This window comes from Pongo abelii, chromosome 18 (assembly GCF_028885655.2).
Source record: "Pongo abelii isolate AG06213 chromosome 18, NHGRI_mPonAbe1-v2.0_pri, whole genome shotgun sequence".
Classification (NCBI taxonomy): Eukaryota; Metazoa; Chordata; class Mammalia; order Primates; family Hominidae; genus Pongo; species Pongo abelii.
This window is the reverse complement of record NC_072003.2, coordinates 88,568,459-88,583,642: the sequence shown is the minus strand read 5'-3', so window position 1 is coordinate 88,583,642 and position 15,184 is coordinate 88,568,459. Positions and strand designations below refer to the sequence as shown.

Here is a 15,184-nt window from a genome sequence, read left to right as displayed (position 1 = left end):
TGGAGTGACAGAAGAAAAGATAACACTCAGGTGCAGAAAGTCGTTTGATAAAATTTGGCTAAAAACCCAAAATTTAGTGAAAACATAAGCCTATAAATTAAAGAAGCTGAGAGAATCCCAAACAGGACAAACCAAAAGATGTCCAAGCCCAGACACATCATAATCCAATCACCGACACATAGGGAGGAACAAGGGTTCCTACGCCCACTGATTTCTCCACGGAAACAATGGAGGCCAGAAAGAAGTGGAGTTGTATTATTATTATTATTTTTTTGAGACAGACTCTCACTCTGTCGCCCAGGCTGGAGCACAATGGCATGATCTCGGCTCACTGCAACCTCCACCTTCCAGGTTAAAACAATCCTCCTGCCTCAGCCTCCCAAGTAGCTGGGATTACAGGTGTGCGCCACTATGCCTGGCTCATTTTTGTGTTTTTAGTAGAGACGGGGTTTCCCCATGTTGGCCAGGCTGGTCTCTAATTCTTGACCTCAGGAGATCCTCTCCCCTCTTGGCCTCCCAAAGTGCTGGGATTACAGCCGTGAGCCACCACATTCAACCAAGAATCACATTTTTAAAGTGCTGAAAGAAAATAATTGTCAACCCAGAATTCCTAATCCAATGAAAATATCCTTCAGGAAGGAAGATAAAGACATCCTTAGATGAGGAAAAATAAGGTAATTTGTTGCAAGCAGATCTGATCTAAAAGAATTCCTGTAGAATGTCTGTCAGACAGAAAGAAACTGGTATCAGAAGGAGACTTGGTACATTGGGAATACAGGAAAAGCAACAGAAGTGGCAAATATTTGGATGAATGAAGTTGAGTTCCTTTCTTATCAAGTTCTCTAAAATATTTTTGACTGTTGAAAGCAAAATTACCATTTTGTCTAACGGAGTTTACAACAAATACAGGTATTACACTAACTACACTCTAAAGGCAGAGGGTAAGTAACTGATGTGGAGGCAGGGATGTGGCTCTACATTCTTCTGGAAGTGTTAAAATGTTGACTTTAAGTAGACTGTAAAAAAGGAAGTATGTATATTGCAGTCTCTGGAACTATTACTAAAAAACTATGCAAAGACATTTATGGTCAAAAACTTAAGAGACAAATTAAAATGGAATATGAAAAAATAACCTCAAAGAAGGCAGTAAAGTTGAGCAATAAAACCCTCAGGGAACAATAGTAAACAAATAGTAAAATGGTAGGCTTAAATTCAAGCATATCAATAATTACATTAAATGTAAATGGTCTAAACACACCAATTACAAAGCTTGTCAGGCTGGATTAAAAAAACACACATAATCCAACTGTATGCTGTGTATAAGAAACTTCCTTCAAACACAATTACACAGGTAGGTTGGAAGTAAAGGGACAGAACAATATATACCATGCAAACTCCAATTGAGAAATTAAAATAGGTATATTAAAATCAAAGTAAACTTAAGAGCAAAGAGCATTACCAGAGCATTAAATGTTAATAAGAGTCAATTCACCAATAAGACACAATCATTATAAATGTGAATGTACCAAACAACAGACTTTCAAAATACATGAAGCAAAAACTGAAAGCAGAAACAGGCAGTTATAGTTGGAAAATTCAACCCCTCACTTAGTAACAGAACAAGTGGTGAGAAAACCGGCAAGGATATAGAAGAACTGAACAACACGATCAAACATCTTCATCTAACTTACAGCACAGACATTTACTAAAACAAGCAGGACACACTCTTGCTCTGTCACCCAGGCTGGAGTGCAGTGGCACAATCACAGCTCACTGCAGCCTCAAACTCCCAAGTTCAGGTGATCCTCCCACCTCGGCCTCCTGAGTAGCTGGCACAAAAGGCATGTAACACCATGCCCAGCTATTTTTTTTTTTTTAACTTTTTGTAGAAATGGGATCTCACTATGTTGCTCAGGCTGGGCTCAAACTCCTGGGCAGTGATTCTCCTGCCTTGGCCTCCCAAAGTGCTGGGATTACAGGTGTGAGCCACTGCGCCTGGGCAGAATATATACTCTTTTCAAGTACACCAGAACATTCTTGAAAAGAAACCACATTCTGGGCCATAAAACACAACTTAACAAATTTAAAAGAACTGAAATATACCAAGTGTGTCTTTTGACTGTAATGGACTTAAATTAGAAACCAATAACAGAAGATAATGGAAAAATATCCAACTATTTGGAAAATACGTGCTATACTTCTAAATAATGCACAAGTCAAAGAGGAAGTCTTAAGGAACATTAAAAATATTTTGAACTAAATGAAAATAAAAATATATCAAAAGTTAGGTCAGGCGTGGTGGCTCATGCCTGTAATCCCAGCACTTTGGGAAGCCGAGGCAGGTGGATCACTTGAGGTCAGGAGTTTGAGACCAGCCTGACCAACATGGTGAAACCCCATCTCTACTAAATACAAAAAATTAGCTGGGCGTGGTGGCGCATGCCTGTACTCCCAGCTACTCAGGAGGCTGAGGAAGGAGAATTGCTTGAACCTGGGAAGCTGAGGTTGCAGTGAGCCAAGATCACACCATTGCACTCCAGCCTGGGCAACAAGAGCAAAACTCCGTCTCAAAAACAAAACAACAACAAAACAACAACTAAATATCTCTATCTATCTATCTATCTATCTATCTATCTATCTATCTATAAATTTGGGGATGCAGCTAAAGCAATGCTTAAGGGCAACGTATGTCAAGTGTACACATTATAAAGAGGAAAGGTCTCAAATCAATAATGTAAAGCTTCACCTTAAGCAACTAGAAAAAGAGAAAGCCAGAAGCAAGTACAAGAAACCAAGAACAAAATTGGTGAAATTGAAAACAGAAAAACAATAAAGAAAAATCAATGTATCCAAAAGTGACTTCTTTGAAAAAAGAGCCATAAAACAGATAAACCTCTAGCAAGGATAACAAAGAAAAAAGAAACAGAAGACACAAATTACCAACATGAGGAATGGGAGCCACATAACTTCAGGCCCTGAAACCATTAAAAGGTTAAGATGGGAATTCCCTTATTAACCTTTTAATCAACCTTTTAATGGTTTTGTGGCCTGAAGGGAAACTCTACACAAGGAAATTTAACAGATTAAATGAACCAATTCCTCAAAAATTATATGTACCAAAAATCACCCAAGATAACCTGAACAGTCCTATAAGCACTAAAGAAATTGAATTCATAGTTCTTTTTCTTTCAAAAAAGAAACGTTGGTAGGGCACAGTGGCTCACACCTATAACCCCAGCACTTTGGGAGGCGAGGAGGGAGAATCACTTGAGGCCAGGAGTTCAAGATCAGCCTGGGCAATATAGTGAGACCCCAACTCTACAAAAATAAAAATAAAAAATTAGCTGGGCATGGTGGCACATGTCTGTGGTCCCAGCTACTTGGGAGGCTGACGCAGGAGGATCACTTGAGCCCAGGAGTTCAAGGCTCCAGTGAGCTATGATTGCACCACTGCACTCCAGCCTGCATGACAGAACGAGACCTTATCCCCCACACACAAAATAATAATAATAGAAAGAAAACCTCTAGGCCCAGATGATTTCATTGGTGAATTCCACCAATCATTGAAAGAAGAAATAATACCGATTCTACACAATCTCTTCCAGAAAAAAATAGAGAGAACATTTCCCAACTCATTTAATGAGGTCAGCATCACCCTCAAACACAACTCAAAGAAAGTACAAAAATGGGAAACTACAGACCAAAATTCTCATGAATACAGATGCAAAAATACTCAGCAATATGCTAGCAAATCAAATCCAGTACTGCATATAAAAAAATGACCCACCAGGACCAAGTGAGGTTTGTCCTGGGAGTGAAAGCTTGGTTCAATGTAATCTACCATATTAACAGCCTAATAAAGAAAAGTCAATCAATACCAACAAGCTTTTTGAAAATATTCAACATGCATTTAGTGATAAAAACTCTCAGCATATTATAGATAGGATGGAATCTGCAAAAAGCCAGTAACTGACACACTTGCTGAAAGACTGAATCCTTTCCCTAAGATGAGAAATAAGAAGGTCCACTCTGACTGCTTCTGTTCAGTATCGTATTGGAAGTCCTAGTCAGGGCTTTGGTCATACAGGTTGGAAAGGAAAAAATAAAACTATTCGTATTTGCAGAAAACATGATTGTATTTGTAGAAATTCCCAAGAAGTCTATAAAAATCTCCTAAAACTAGTAAGTTAATTTAGCAGGTAACAACTGAAGTATTTGAGGCCAACACACAAAAATCAATTCTATTTCTACCTACTAGCAATGAACAATTGAAAACTAACAACAGCAACAAAAACGTGACTGTGTGCAGCGGCTCACGCCTGTAATCTCAGCACCTTGGGAGGCCGAGGCGGGCAGATCACTTGAGGCCAGGAGTTTGAGACTAGCCTGGCCAACATGGTGAAACCCTGCCTCTATTAAAAATACAACAATTAGCCAGGTGTAGTGGCACACGTCTGTAATCCCAGCTACTTGGGAGGCTGAGGCATGAGAATCACTTAGACCCAGGAAGTAGAGGTTGCAGTGAGCTGAGATTGTACCACTACACTCCAGCCTGGGCGACAGGACAAGATTCTGTCTCAAAAAAACAAACAACCCTCCCCCCATACCCACCTGCCACACTTACAATAGTTTAAAAAGGAGAGGAAAAGGAGGAGAAGAAATAGAAGGAGGAGTAAAGAAAAGAAGAAACATTTACATATAAATTTAACACAATATGCTGAATACAACACAGAAGAAACCAAAGTATATCTAAGTAAATGGAGAGACACACCGTGTTCACGGATCTATGTAAATGGAGAGACGTACCGTGTTCACGAATCTACGTAAATGGAGAGACACACCGTGTTCACGGATCTATGTAAATGGAGAGACACACCGTGTTCACGGATCTACGTAAATGGAGAGACGTACCGTGTTCACGAATCTACGTAAATGGAGAGACACACCGTGTTCACGGATCTACGTAAATGGAGAGACACAACGTGTTCACAGATCTACGTAAATGGAGAGACACACCGTGTTCACAGATCTACATAAATGGAGAGACACACCGTGTTCATGGATCTACGTAAATGGAGACACACCGTGTTCACGGATCTACGTAAATGGAGAGACACACCGTGTTCATGGATCTACGTAAATGGAGAGACACAACGTGTTCACAGATCTACGTAAATGGAGAGACACACCGTGTTCACAGATCTACGTAAATGGAGAGACACACCGTGTTCACGGATCTAAGTAAATGGAGAGACATACCATGTTCATGGATTGGAAGACTCAGCATAGTAATTGTTAATTCTCCCCCAAGTTATCTCCCCTATCAGAATGGCTAAATTCCAATCAACATCTCTCTTTTTTTTTTTTTTTGAGGCAGTCTCACTCTGGTGCCCAGGCTGGAGTGCAGTGGCGCAATCTTGGCTCACTTCAACCTCCACCTCCCAGCCTCAAACAATTCTCGTGCCTCAGCCTCCCGAGTAGCTGGGATTACAGGCATGTGCCACCATACCTGGCTAATTTTTTGTATTTTTAGTAGAGACAGGGTTTTACCATGTTGGCCAGGCTGGTCTTGAGCTCCTGGTCTCAAGTTGACTTGCCTGCCTTGGCCTCCCAAAATGCTGGGAATACAGGCATGAGCCACCACACCTGGCTTTCCAATCAAGATCTCAAAAGGACTTTTTGTAGATATAGACAAGCTAATTCTTTTTTTTTTTTTTTTGAGATGGAGTTTTGCTCTTGTTGCCCAGGCTGGAGTGCAGTGGCGTGATCTTGGCTCACTGCAAACTCCGCCTTCTGGTTTCAAGTGATTCTCTTGCCTCAGCCTCCCGGGTAGCTGGGATTACAGGCACCCACTACCATGCCTGGCTAATTTTTGTATTTTTAGTAGAGACGGGTTTCATCATATTGGTCAGGCTGGTCTCGAACTCCTGAACTCCGCCCACCTTGGCCTCCCAAAGTGTTGGGACTACAGGTGTGAGCCACCAGGCCCAGCTAGACAAGCTAATTCCAAAATTAATATGTGCACCAAAACAACTCTGAGAAAGAATAAAGTTGGTGAAATCACACTACAATTGTTAAGACCTACTATAAAACCACAACAGTCAAGACAATGTGGTGTCAGTAGAGGAATGGAAACACAGATCAAGGAAATAGAACAGATAACCTATATGTAGACCCTCTCAAATATGTCCAATTAATTTCTGGCAAAGTGGCAATGGCAACGCAATGCAGAAAGCGTAGTCTTTTCAACAAATATCACACACACACACGCAGTGTGCACACGGGTATCACATACACACGCAGTGTTGCACACGGGTAACACACACGTACATGCAGTGCGCACATGGGTATCAGACACACACGCAGTGCGCGCATGTGTGACACACACGCAGTGTGTGTATGGGTATCACACACATGCAGTATGTACACAGGTATCACACACATACACACAGTACTCGCACGGGTAACACACGCAGTGCATGCATGGGTATCACACACATACAGTGTGCGCATGAGTATCACACACATGCAGAGTGTGCATGGGTATCTCACACACATATATACAGTGAGCACATGGGTGACACACACACATACACGCAGCATGTGCACGGGTAACACACATACACTCAGTGTGTGCATGGGTATCACACATGCGCAGTGTAAGCACGGGTATCACACACATACGTGCAGTGCACACACGGGTATCACACACGCACAGTGCACGCACGGTTATCACACACATATGCGCAGTGCACGCATGGTTATCACACACATATGCCCAGTGCACGCACGGTTATCACACACATACGAGCAGTGCATGCATGGGTAACACACACGTGCAGTGCATGCACGGGTAACACATACACACATACATGCAGTGTGTTCACGAGTATCACACACAGACACAGTGTGCGCATGGGTAACACACACATACACATGGTGCACACATGGGTATCACACACATACACACAGTGTGCACGAGTATCACACACACATGCAGAGTGCGCACGGGTATCTCACACACATACATACAGTGAGCACACGGGTATCACACACATACATGCAGTGTGCAAATGGGTATCACACACACATACACGCAGTGTGCACACGCGCCCCCACATCCTATGACATTGTCAGGGAGTCCAGCCTGGAGCTTAGCCATATTGACTTTTGGGGTTTCCTTCAGGTCTTTTTCTCTGTGTGTATGTATGGGTGTAACAGCTGTGCACACACTACATGTATGTGTGTGTGATACCCATGCACGCACTGCATGTATGTGTGATACCCATGTGCACACTGCATGTGTGATACCCGTGTGCACTGTGATACCCATGCGCGCACTGCGTGTGTGTGTGTGTGATACCTGTGATATGTCACACGATGTGAGGGAGCGGTACGAGCCAGCCCCTCAGCGAGGTGATGGAGGAGGCTGAGCCCTGGGCCTGGCAGGCCAGCTGCCACCTGGGGAGGGTCCAGATACTCTGGCCCCAGGGATGATCCTGGGAAGGTGTCCTCCCATCCCCACAGGGCACATTCCTTCCTGCAGCTACTTTCTGTTTCCCGACAAATAGGACACCAAGCCTCTTAATTCAGGTCTGAAGGCCTGGTTGATCATCTGCCCAGGAACAGTCATGAGTCACTCCAGAGGCCTAGGGATGGCCATTCTCATGACTAGTCCTGAGGGAGCCCTTCTGGGGAGGGACGCCGGCCGGGACCCACGCCTCAGCCCAGACAAGAGTGGATTGGACAGCCCAGCCGTCTGCCACAGCCTCACTTGAGCCATGTGGATCCGGGACCGTGGCAGTGAGGGGCACCCTTGGGCTTTGGGATGCTGTGGAGAGAAGGGCTACTGCTTGGGACTCAGATGAAAATACCAAGTGTGTCTGCGAGCGTGAGCGTGGGTTGGGGAGTCCCTTCACATGAGAGAGCAGCAGGTCCCTGAAGCTGGGGCTTTTCAGAGTTCACAGTGCCCATGCCGTCACCTGGTCGTCCTGGGGCGCCCACCCACCCCTCTGGGAGCCCTGAATCTCAGGTGTCGGAGGGCACAAACCCTGAGGCCCTCAGGCTGTGCTCCTCCCCACGAAGGGTCTCGGCCCCCGGTGGAGCCAGGCCCCGCAGGGCAGCTGTACTTGGCCTGCTGCACCGACTCCTTGGCTGAACTGGGAATGTTCCAGGGCCTGCTGCCAGCAGATGCAAACCCCCCGTACACTGAGATTTAAGCAGCCCCGGAGCATCTGTGCGGCTTCACCTTGCAGGGTCTCCCTGCATGCTTGGCACAGAGGCCCCTGTGTGGCGTCTCTGACTGTCAGGGTGCTCAGGTAGCTGAGGCTGCTGCTTCTATTTCAAGCCTGTTTCAGGGAAGAAACCAGCAGACACAAACTATTAAAGAAACTCAGGCAGGAGCAATCAGGTGGCGCGGCAGCCAATGCAGGTGTGAAGCAGTTAAGTTTTGTTTTAATTTAAGACAGAAATGCTCCCCACCCCCGCTCTGCCCCTTTCTCTGGCGACATTTCTACCATTTCCGGCAGAGCAGGTGCTCAGAGGCAGGAGCGTCAGCTGACTGACACCTGGAGAGGGCTGCTCAGCCACGGGGCGTCTCACTCCTCCACACGCCACTCACGTTCTGCTCTCTGCTGGGGACATTTCTGACTAGATGGTGTCCCCAACCCAGGCACAGGCTGAGCCCCGTCCCCGCAGACAGGGCTGGACTGGCTGAGCTGGGAGGTCCTCGAGGTGGGGGCAGGGGCACCGCAGGGCACAGACTCGAGAGCCAGGAAAGGCCGGTGTATTCAGGAACCCGAGATGCGGGGTGTGGCCAGCAGCCTAGTACCAGCAGGGCAGAAGCAGGAACCCAGGAGAGGGGTGTCAGGGCAACAGCACGGGCTGGGGCCCTACAGAGGGCAGGGGAGGCGGGTACAGCAAGGGGCAGCCACCCAGGTGGGTTTCAGGAAGATGCCCCATGGCTCTCTGGGGGACACAGTGGAGGCATGGGGGATAACAGCCCACTGCAGGTGGCCCAGGCCAGGCAGGACACACCATGCGGCCCTCCACACAAGGTGCGGCCACTGAGTGGCCCCAGGTGAGAGGTTTCCGTGGGGAAACAGAATGCCCACTTCAGGGCCACAGGGGATAACAGCCCACTGCGGGTGGCCTAAGCCAGGCGGGACACGCCGTGCGGCCCTCCACACAAGGTGGGGCCACAAGGTGCGGTCATTACATGACACTGAAAGCCGCCCACATCCTACTTGTTTGCTGGAGCTGAAACATCCAACTGCGACCATCATTCCAACCCTCACGTGGTCACGTGTGGAAACCAAGTACAAGGAGGGCGTGTGGCTGTTCACTCACGAGAGCAAGGCCCATGCCCCTCAGCCTCTGCACAGGGAGCTCAGTCGTGCCCGTGAGGGCCAAGATGGTGCCACAGAGAAGGAAATGCACTGAGATGAGACTCAGGATCCCTCGATCTTTGAAAACCTCAGGGCAACACAGTCAATCATGTGTGGTATCAGGTGTGGATACAGGCTTTAGAGAAAATAATTTCCTTTTAAATCAAGATTCCATTTCCCCATAATCCCTAAACCTTTCTCTGTGATGAGTTCACTTGTGATGAGCAGATTCTCATGTTAAAATCCTCACAGAAATGAGACAATGTCCTTTGTTCTTGTTCACCCTTGTCAGTTTTAGAATAATGCACAAGACAAGGAGGCCGCCAGAGTACCGCACAGGCGCCCACCTCCGCGTGCAGGGCCCCGTGAATCTCCCCACACCTGCTCTGGGGGCCTGTGGTCAGCGTTCCCTCAGGACAGGTGCCAGGGTCAGGCCAGTTCACATTTCTAACCAGATTCCCATCAACAATAATGGCCTCTGCTCTTTTTCTCTTCCCCTTAGCCAAGGCCATCATGGCCCACGTCAGCCTGTCCCCGTGGACGGGGCCCCTGGGAGGAGCTGTGTGCCCGGGTGTGAGTCCCTTTGGCGTTCCACCATGGGCTCCCTCTACCCACTGCTCTGTGAGCGCACAGAGAGACACGCAGCAGGCAGGGCCCAGAACACCAGCCGGTGCCCTTGGCAACACCAGCCAGCACCTGCAATGTCCAGGGGGCCGGTCCCTTGCGTGGAGGGGAGTCTGCCTCCAGGGGAAAGATGCACCAGTGTAACCACCCTGGGGGGGCCTAGCCTGGACACACGGCCGCCCACCTGCCAAGAGCAGAGTGGCTTACCTTGGTCCCCCTCTCATCTCCCTCTGCGTGGATGGTGTAGGAGCAGCCGTCCTTCTGTGGGTTTTCTGAGACAATGCGCACCTGTACTCCAGGCAGCGGGGTCCCCACGGAACCTACAGGAGAGGAGAATCACTGAAGGGGAGGCTGGAGTGAGAGGAACCTGGAGGAGAGAAGCACGCGCTGAGCTCGGATTCTGCTGGGCTCCCGTGTGCCACGTGTGGGAGTCTGTGTGGAGGGAGCGACGTGCCCTGTGACCCTGAGAGAAGACGGCGTAGGAACCCGCAGGTGAAGAGCCACACGATACGTGGCTGGCAAACACGGTGTGCTCAGGCCCAGCCGATGCCACAGCGATGGCCACGTGGCACAGCAGGCACTCACGTGGCATGCTGGGCTTGGCCTGCCCTGGGCCCCTCATACATCACTTTCCCAGTTACTTCCCAAAGCCTCACAGCTGCCCACGGATTCTGGTGTCATTTCCACTTTTACACACTTGCTGGCCAGGGAGGGCTGGCGCCTTGCCCTGATGGCCCCGGGGCTGTCCACGACGAGAGGACCTGTGTGTGCCCGGCACACGGCGGGCTAAGGCAGGATCTGCCCTATGTCCCCAGGAGGGGCTGTCCTGAACTCTGCATGGCAGGTGGACCACACTTTGTAGTGGCTCATTTATTAGACAGCCATGAGTTGCTCAGTGTATCCATCCCACCTGCACAGTCCCAACATGGCTAAAATGAAACCTTACACTGGCCAGGGTGGGGGCAGAGCCCAGGTGGCGAGATATGTCCCGCGGGCACACACGGGGCTGCCGCAGCCTCGCTCTGCCTGTGGTTTAGGACGCTGGTGGGACGGCAGAGGCTGCTCATGGAGTGCGGCCCTGGCGACGTGGCGTCAGCACGGGTGCGACCTGGGGGCAGAGCAGAGGCGGGACTTCCCGTCTACCCCAGGGCGTGAGGCCTTTGCCCTGGCCTGCGTCAGGGGAGTGCCTGAACGCTTATCACGTCTGCGAGTCCATGCTGAGATTTCAGGCACATCAAGGGTCAGCATCGAGGGTCAGTGCAGCGAACTCTGCACTCCATGGGGTGTCCCGGCCTCCAGACGCTTGGTGAGGGGCTGTCGGTGCCCGAATCGCTCTTGCTGATCCTGCTGGGCCTGTCCACGCCTGGGGTCCTGCAGGCGAAGCCGGGCTAGCATGGTGCGCGGAGTGTCACCTCGGGAGCTCTCTGTGGTTCCAGGTATGCAGACGCCCCGAACCTCCACTCTGGTCAGAAACCCGTGTCACCACTATGGGGGGTATGGCGGGGCCGGCTTCAGCCCCCTTTCTTCCATCCTTTCTCCTCCTTTATGTTTTGCTTCTGAAGACTTCTACATGGGGGGTGAAACCCGCTTAACACATGACTTGCCATTTCAGTGCGCAGCATGGCAGTGTTCCGTGCACACACTGCACAGCCCCCTGCTCCCCACAGTCAGAACTCCCGCACGGCCCACGACCGCCACACCCTTCCTCCCCAGACCTGGCACCAGGTCTGCTGTCCGCGTCCGTGGTTTTTCTGTTCTGGGCGTTTCATACGAAGAGGAACATCACAGGCAGCCTCTCGCCTCTTCCTGGTGATGCCTCTACTGGGGTGGGGACGCAGCGCAAGGACACGGCACAGCTGGGGTCGGGGCGGGGGCCGCAGGTGGGGAGGCCGTGTGGCCGTCCCACACCATCTGCAGAGGCTGAAGAGGCTCTGGGATGGTGTCTGGATTCCGCAGAAGCCAAGCAGTGGTATTGTCCATGAGAGCTCAAGGAGTGGCCCCCACACTCCAGGTGCCACCTGTGAGAGCTCAAGGGAGGGGCCCCCACACTCCAGGTGCCACCCGTGAGAGCTCGAGGGAGGGTCCCCCACACTCCAGGTGCCACCCGTGAGAGCTTGAGGGAGGGGTCCCCACACTCCAGGTGCCACCCGTGATAACTCGAGGGAAGGGTCCCCACACTCCAGGTGCCAACCGTGAGAGCTCCAGGGAGGGGCCCCCACACTCCAGATGCCACCCATGAAAGCTTGAGGGAAGGGCCCCCACACTCCAGGTGCCACCCGTGAGAGCTCGAAGGAGGGGTCCCCACACTCCAAGTGCCGCTTGCTGTGCCCCGGGCATGTGACAGTGTGGACATGAGAGCTCAAGGGAGTGGACAGAGGCTGGCCCTGCAGGGGCCAATGTGGATGGGAGCACAGCTGCAGGCAGGTGGGGGGCACTGCCTTCCTGCCACAGCCCACCTCTAAAATCGCTGTCAGCCAGCCCCTCCCTGATAACTCTGACTGGCCTGTGGCCCCCGTCCTGGTGTCTGGGGTGCACTGGTGCTCTGTGTGCCTGGGACCCAGGGAACAGAAACCGCCAATGAGGCCCTGGAGCTCCCTGTCAATGCCACAGAGTGGCCCAGGAGCCATGAGCACCTCTGAGCTCAACCTCCAATTAGAGTGTGATTAGGCCCAGCAGTGGTCGGCCATGAATTATTCATCTCCCTCCACAGGAACTGCACACAGCAGGCCCGTAACCATAACACACGACAGAGCTCACCTCCACCCGCTTCTCTCTCTCTCTCCCGAGCACGGAGAGGGCACTGCACAGCGAGGCCAAGCATGAGCCCAGAGCCCGTGGCTGGAGCCGACCCGAGGGCCAAGGCCGCGGCCACCAGGGTGGGGGTTAGAGCCTGAGAGTGAGGAAGGCTCTCCTCCACCGTGCCCTCTAGAAACACGGCTCAGGAGGCTGCATTTGAGTTTTTGTGGGGCATGTTGGATTTAATGCTGAGGCGACTTTACTTACTTTTTTCCAAACCAAAGAACTGACACTGCTGGTGATTTAAAGGCAAGGATAAAATCACAGATATATGATTCTGCTTTAGAGAAGAGGGAGCGTCCCCGGCGCCCAAGGGAACCTGCTGTTGGCTCTGCCTTAGAGAAGAGGGAGCGTCCCCGGTGCCTGAGGGAACCTGCCATCGGTTCTGCCTTAGAGAAGACGGAACGTCCCCAGCACCCAAGGGAACCTGCCGTTGTTAGCTGAAGACTCGGGGATTGGTGCGCTCAGGTTTCTTGCCCAATAACCCTGAAGCTTCAGGGTCTCTGGATCCCCCTCCTCAGCCGGGGACTCCTCTCCCTGTGCCATCTGTCTGGGGCTCCTTCCTGTTCGCCTAGAAGTTCTGATTCCAGTGTGGGGAAGGTGAGCCTTCCCCGGGTCTCTGGGCTACTATCTGCTCCTGACGCCCTCAGTGTGGACAGCGGTCCCTGGGCTGCTCCTGACACTCTCAGTGTAGACAGCGGTCCCTGGGTTGCTCCTGACGCCCTCAGTGTGGACAGCAGTCCCTGGGCTGCTCCTGGCACCCTCAGTGTGGACAGCGGTCCCTGGGCTGCTCCTGACGCTCTCAGTGTAGACAGTGGTCCCTGGGCTGCTCATGACTCCCTCAGTGTAGACAGTGGTCCCTGGGCTGCTCCTGGCACCCTCAGTGTGGACAGTGGTCCCTAGGTTGCTCCTGGTTTCAGCTTCTCAGCCTTGTATCTGTTCCAGTAAAAAAGGCTAGGGGGGCCACTGTCCATCTTCTCTGTCTTCTCCAGTCAGGGCCATCGAAGAGGCCACCATGCTCCTGGCAGCGTGGCTGCCTGGGAAGTGCGTGTGCGTGTCTGCGTCACTCACCAGCCTCACCAGCCGCATGACCATGGGCAGGCTCTGTGGGTTCTTGTGTGTGAATGGAAGAAATGACCCCATAGCAGGGGCTGTTTTGAGAAGATCAAACGAGAGGATGCCCACAAAGCAATGCTGTGTATAAACAGTCATCGTCAACTACAAACTGTCTGTGCAGACAGATTCTGAATACACAGAACTTGTCCTGCTCACATGTCCGGAACAAAGAGAGGACAAAGCCCGGAGCCCGTTACCCTTTCAGTCCTCACTTGCCTGCAGCCTGCAGCCTGCAGCCCTCAGCGAGCCAGGCTTTGCTCATTCCGTCCATATTACGTGGTGACTGTGGCCGTTGGCACTGGACAAAACCAGCACATCCTACTAAGAAGGACGACAATAAGGACAGAGACTCAACGGACCGGTCACATTTGATTTCAAGGTCCCCATCTAATTTCCACCAGAGAGCTTTAGCCACCGAAGAAACAGCTGGTGCCGCAGCCACCGTGGAGATGCGCAAATCAGCCCAGAGCAGGGGCCACGAGCACCGACGGCGGTTTCCTGGGGTCTGAGACTAACGTGCGAGCCGGCCCAGGGCAGGGGTCACCGGCACCGATGACGGTTTCCTGGGGTCTGAGACTAGGATGTATTTCTCATCACTCACACTGACTTCTTTTCACAACATGCCCCCACCTGCCCACTGCCCTGGGCCCTGTTGCAGCAGGCCCTGCACTCTGTGTGGCCACCCCACTGGCAGCTCTGCATGGCAGCTGAGGATCTCACTGCCACAGCCGTCATTCTGCTCAGGATGCCCCGGCCAAACAGAGACTTTACACTCAGAATACACCTAGCAGCCCCCATGGCTCCCCAGGCCCAGCAAAGGGGCCTGAGCCTAGTCTCTCCTCCTCCCAGCCCAGCAGCCAGCCGGCCCTCACACTCACCCTGCAGGCCCCAGCACCGTATTGTTGCCTGGCACCAGCTGGTCCCTGCCTGGGCCTGGACCCCCATGTCCACACTTACCCTAGAGTCGCAGGAACCAAGCAGGCATGGAATGAGCCAAACGGCACACAGAAAGCAACGGGACAGAGCAAAGCCCAGGAGCTGACCCCCCAGGAGTCAACGGACTTTCAACAAAGATCCAAAGGGCTGTTCGATGGAGAAGGGAGTCTTTTCAACGAGCAGTGCTAAAAAGCTAGACAGCTAGACATTCATATACTACAAAAGAACTGTGGTCCATATCTTGCGCTATGTACGAAAATTAACTCAAAATGGATCATGGTCCCAAATGTAAGAGTTGAAACTATTCTCTGTGACTTTGGGCTATG

General features: G+C 51.1%; 1 protein-coding gene across 15 annotated transcripts in view; it reads right to left on the bottom strand.

The window, feature by feature from the left end:
• ACSF3 (acyl-CoA synthetase family member 3) overlaps window positions 1–15,184 on the bottom strand; it is a 62,792-nt gene that overhangs the window by 24,680 nt on the left and 22,928 nt on the right. For all 15 annotated transcript variants that reach the window (XR_008514755.2, XR_008514753.2, XR_008514754.2 and 12 more), the window contains one exon: window positions 10,218–10,330. Coding sequence is in view for 12 of the 15 variants with exons in the window: in XM_024233796.3 (XP_024089564.1) it covers window positions 10,218–10,330 (113 nt within the window). In the remaining 3 variants the exon portion in view is untranslated. The remainder of the gene's footprint in view (window positions 1–10,217; window positions 10,331–15,184) is intronic.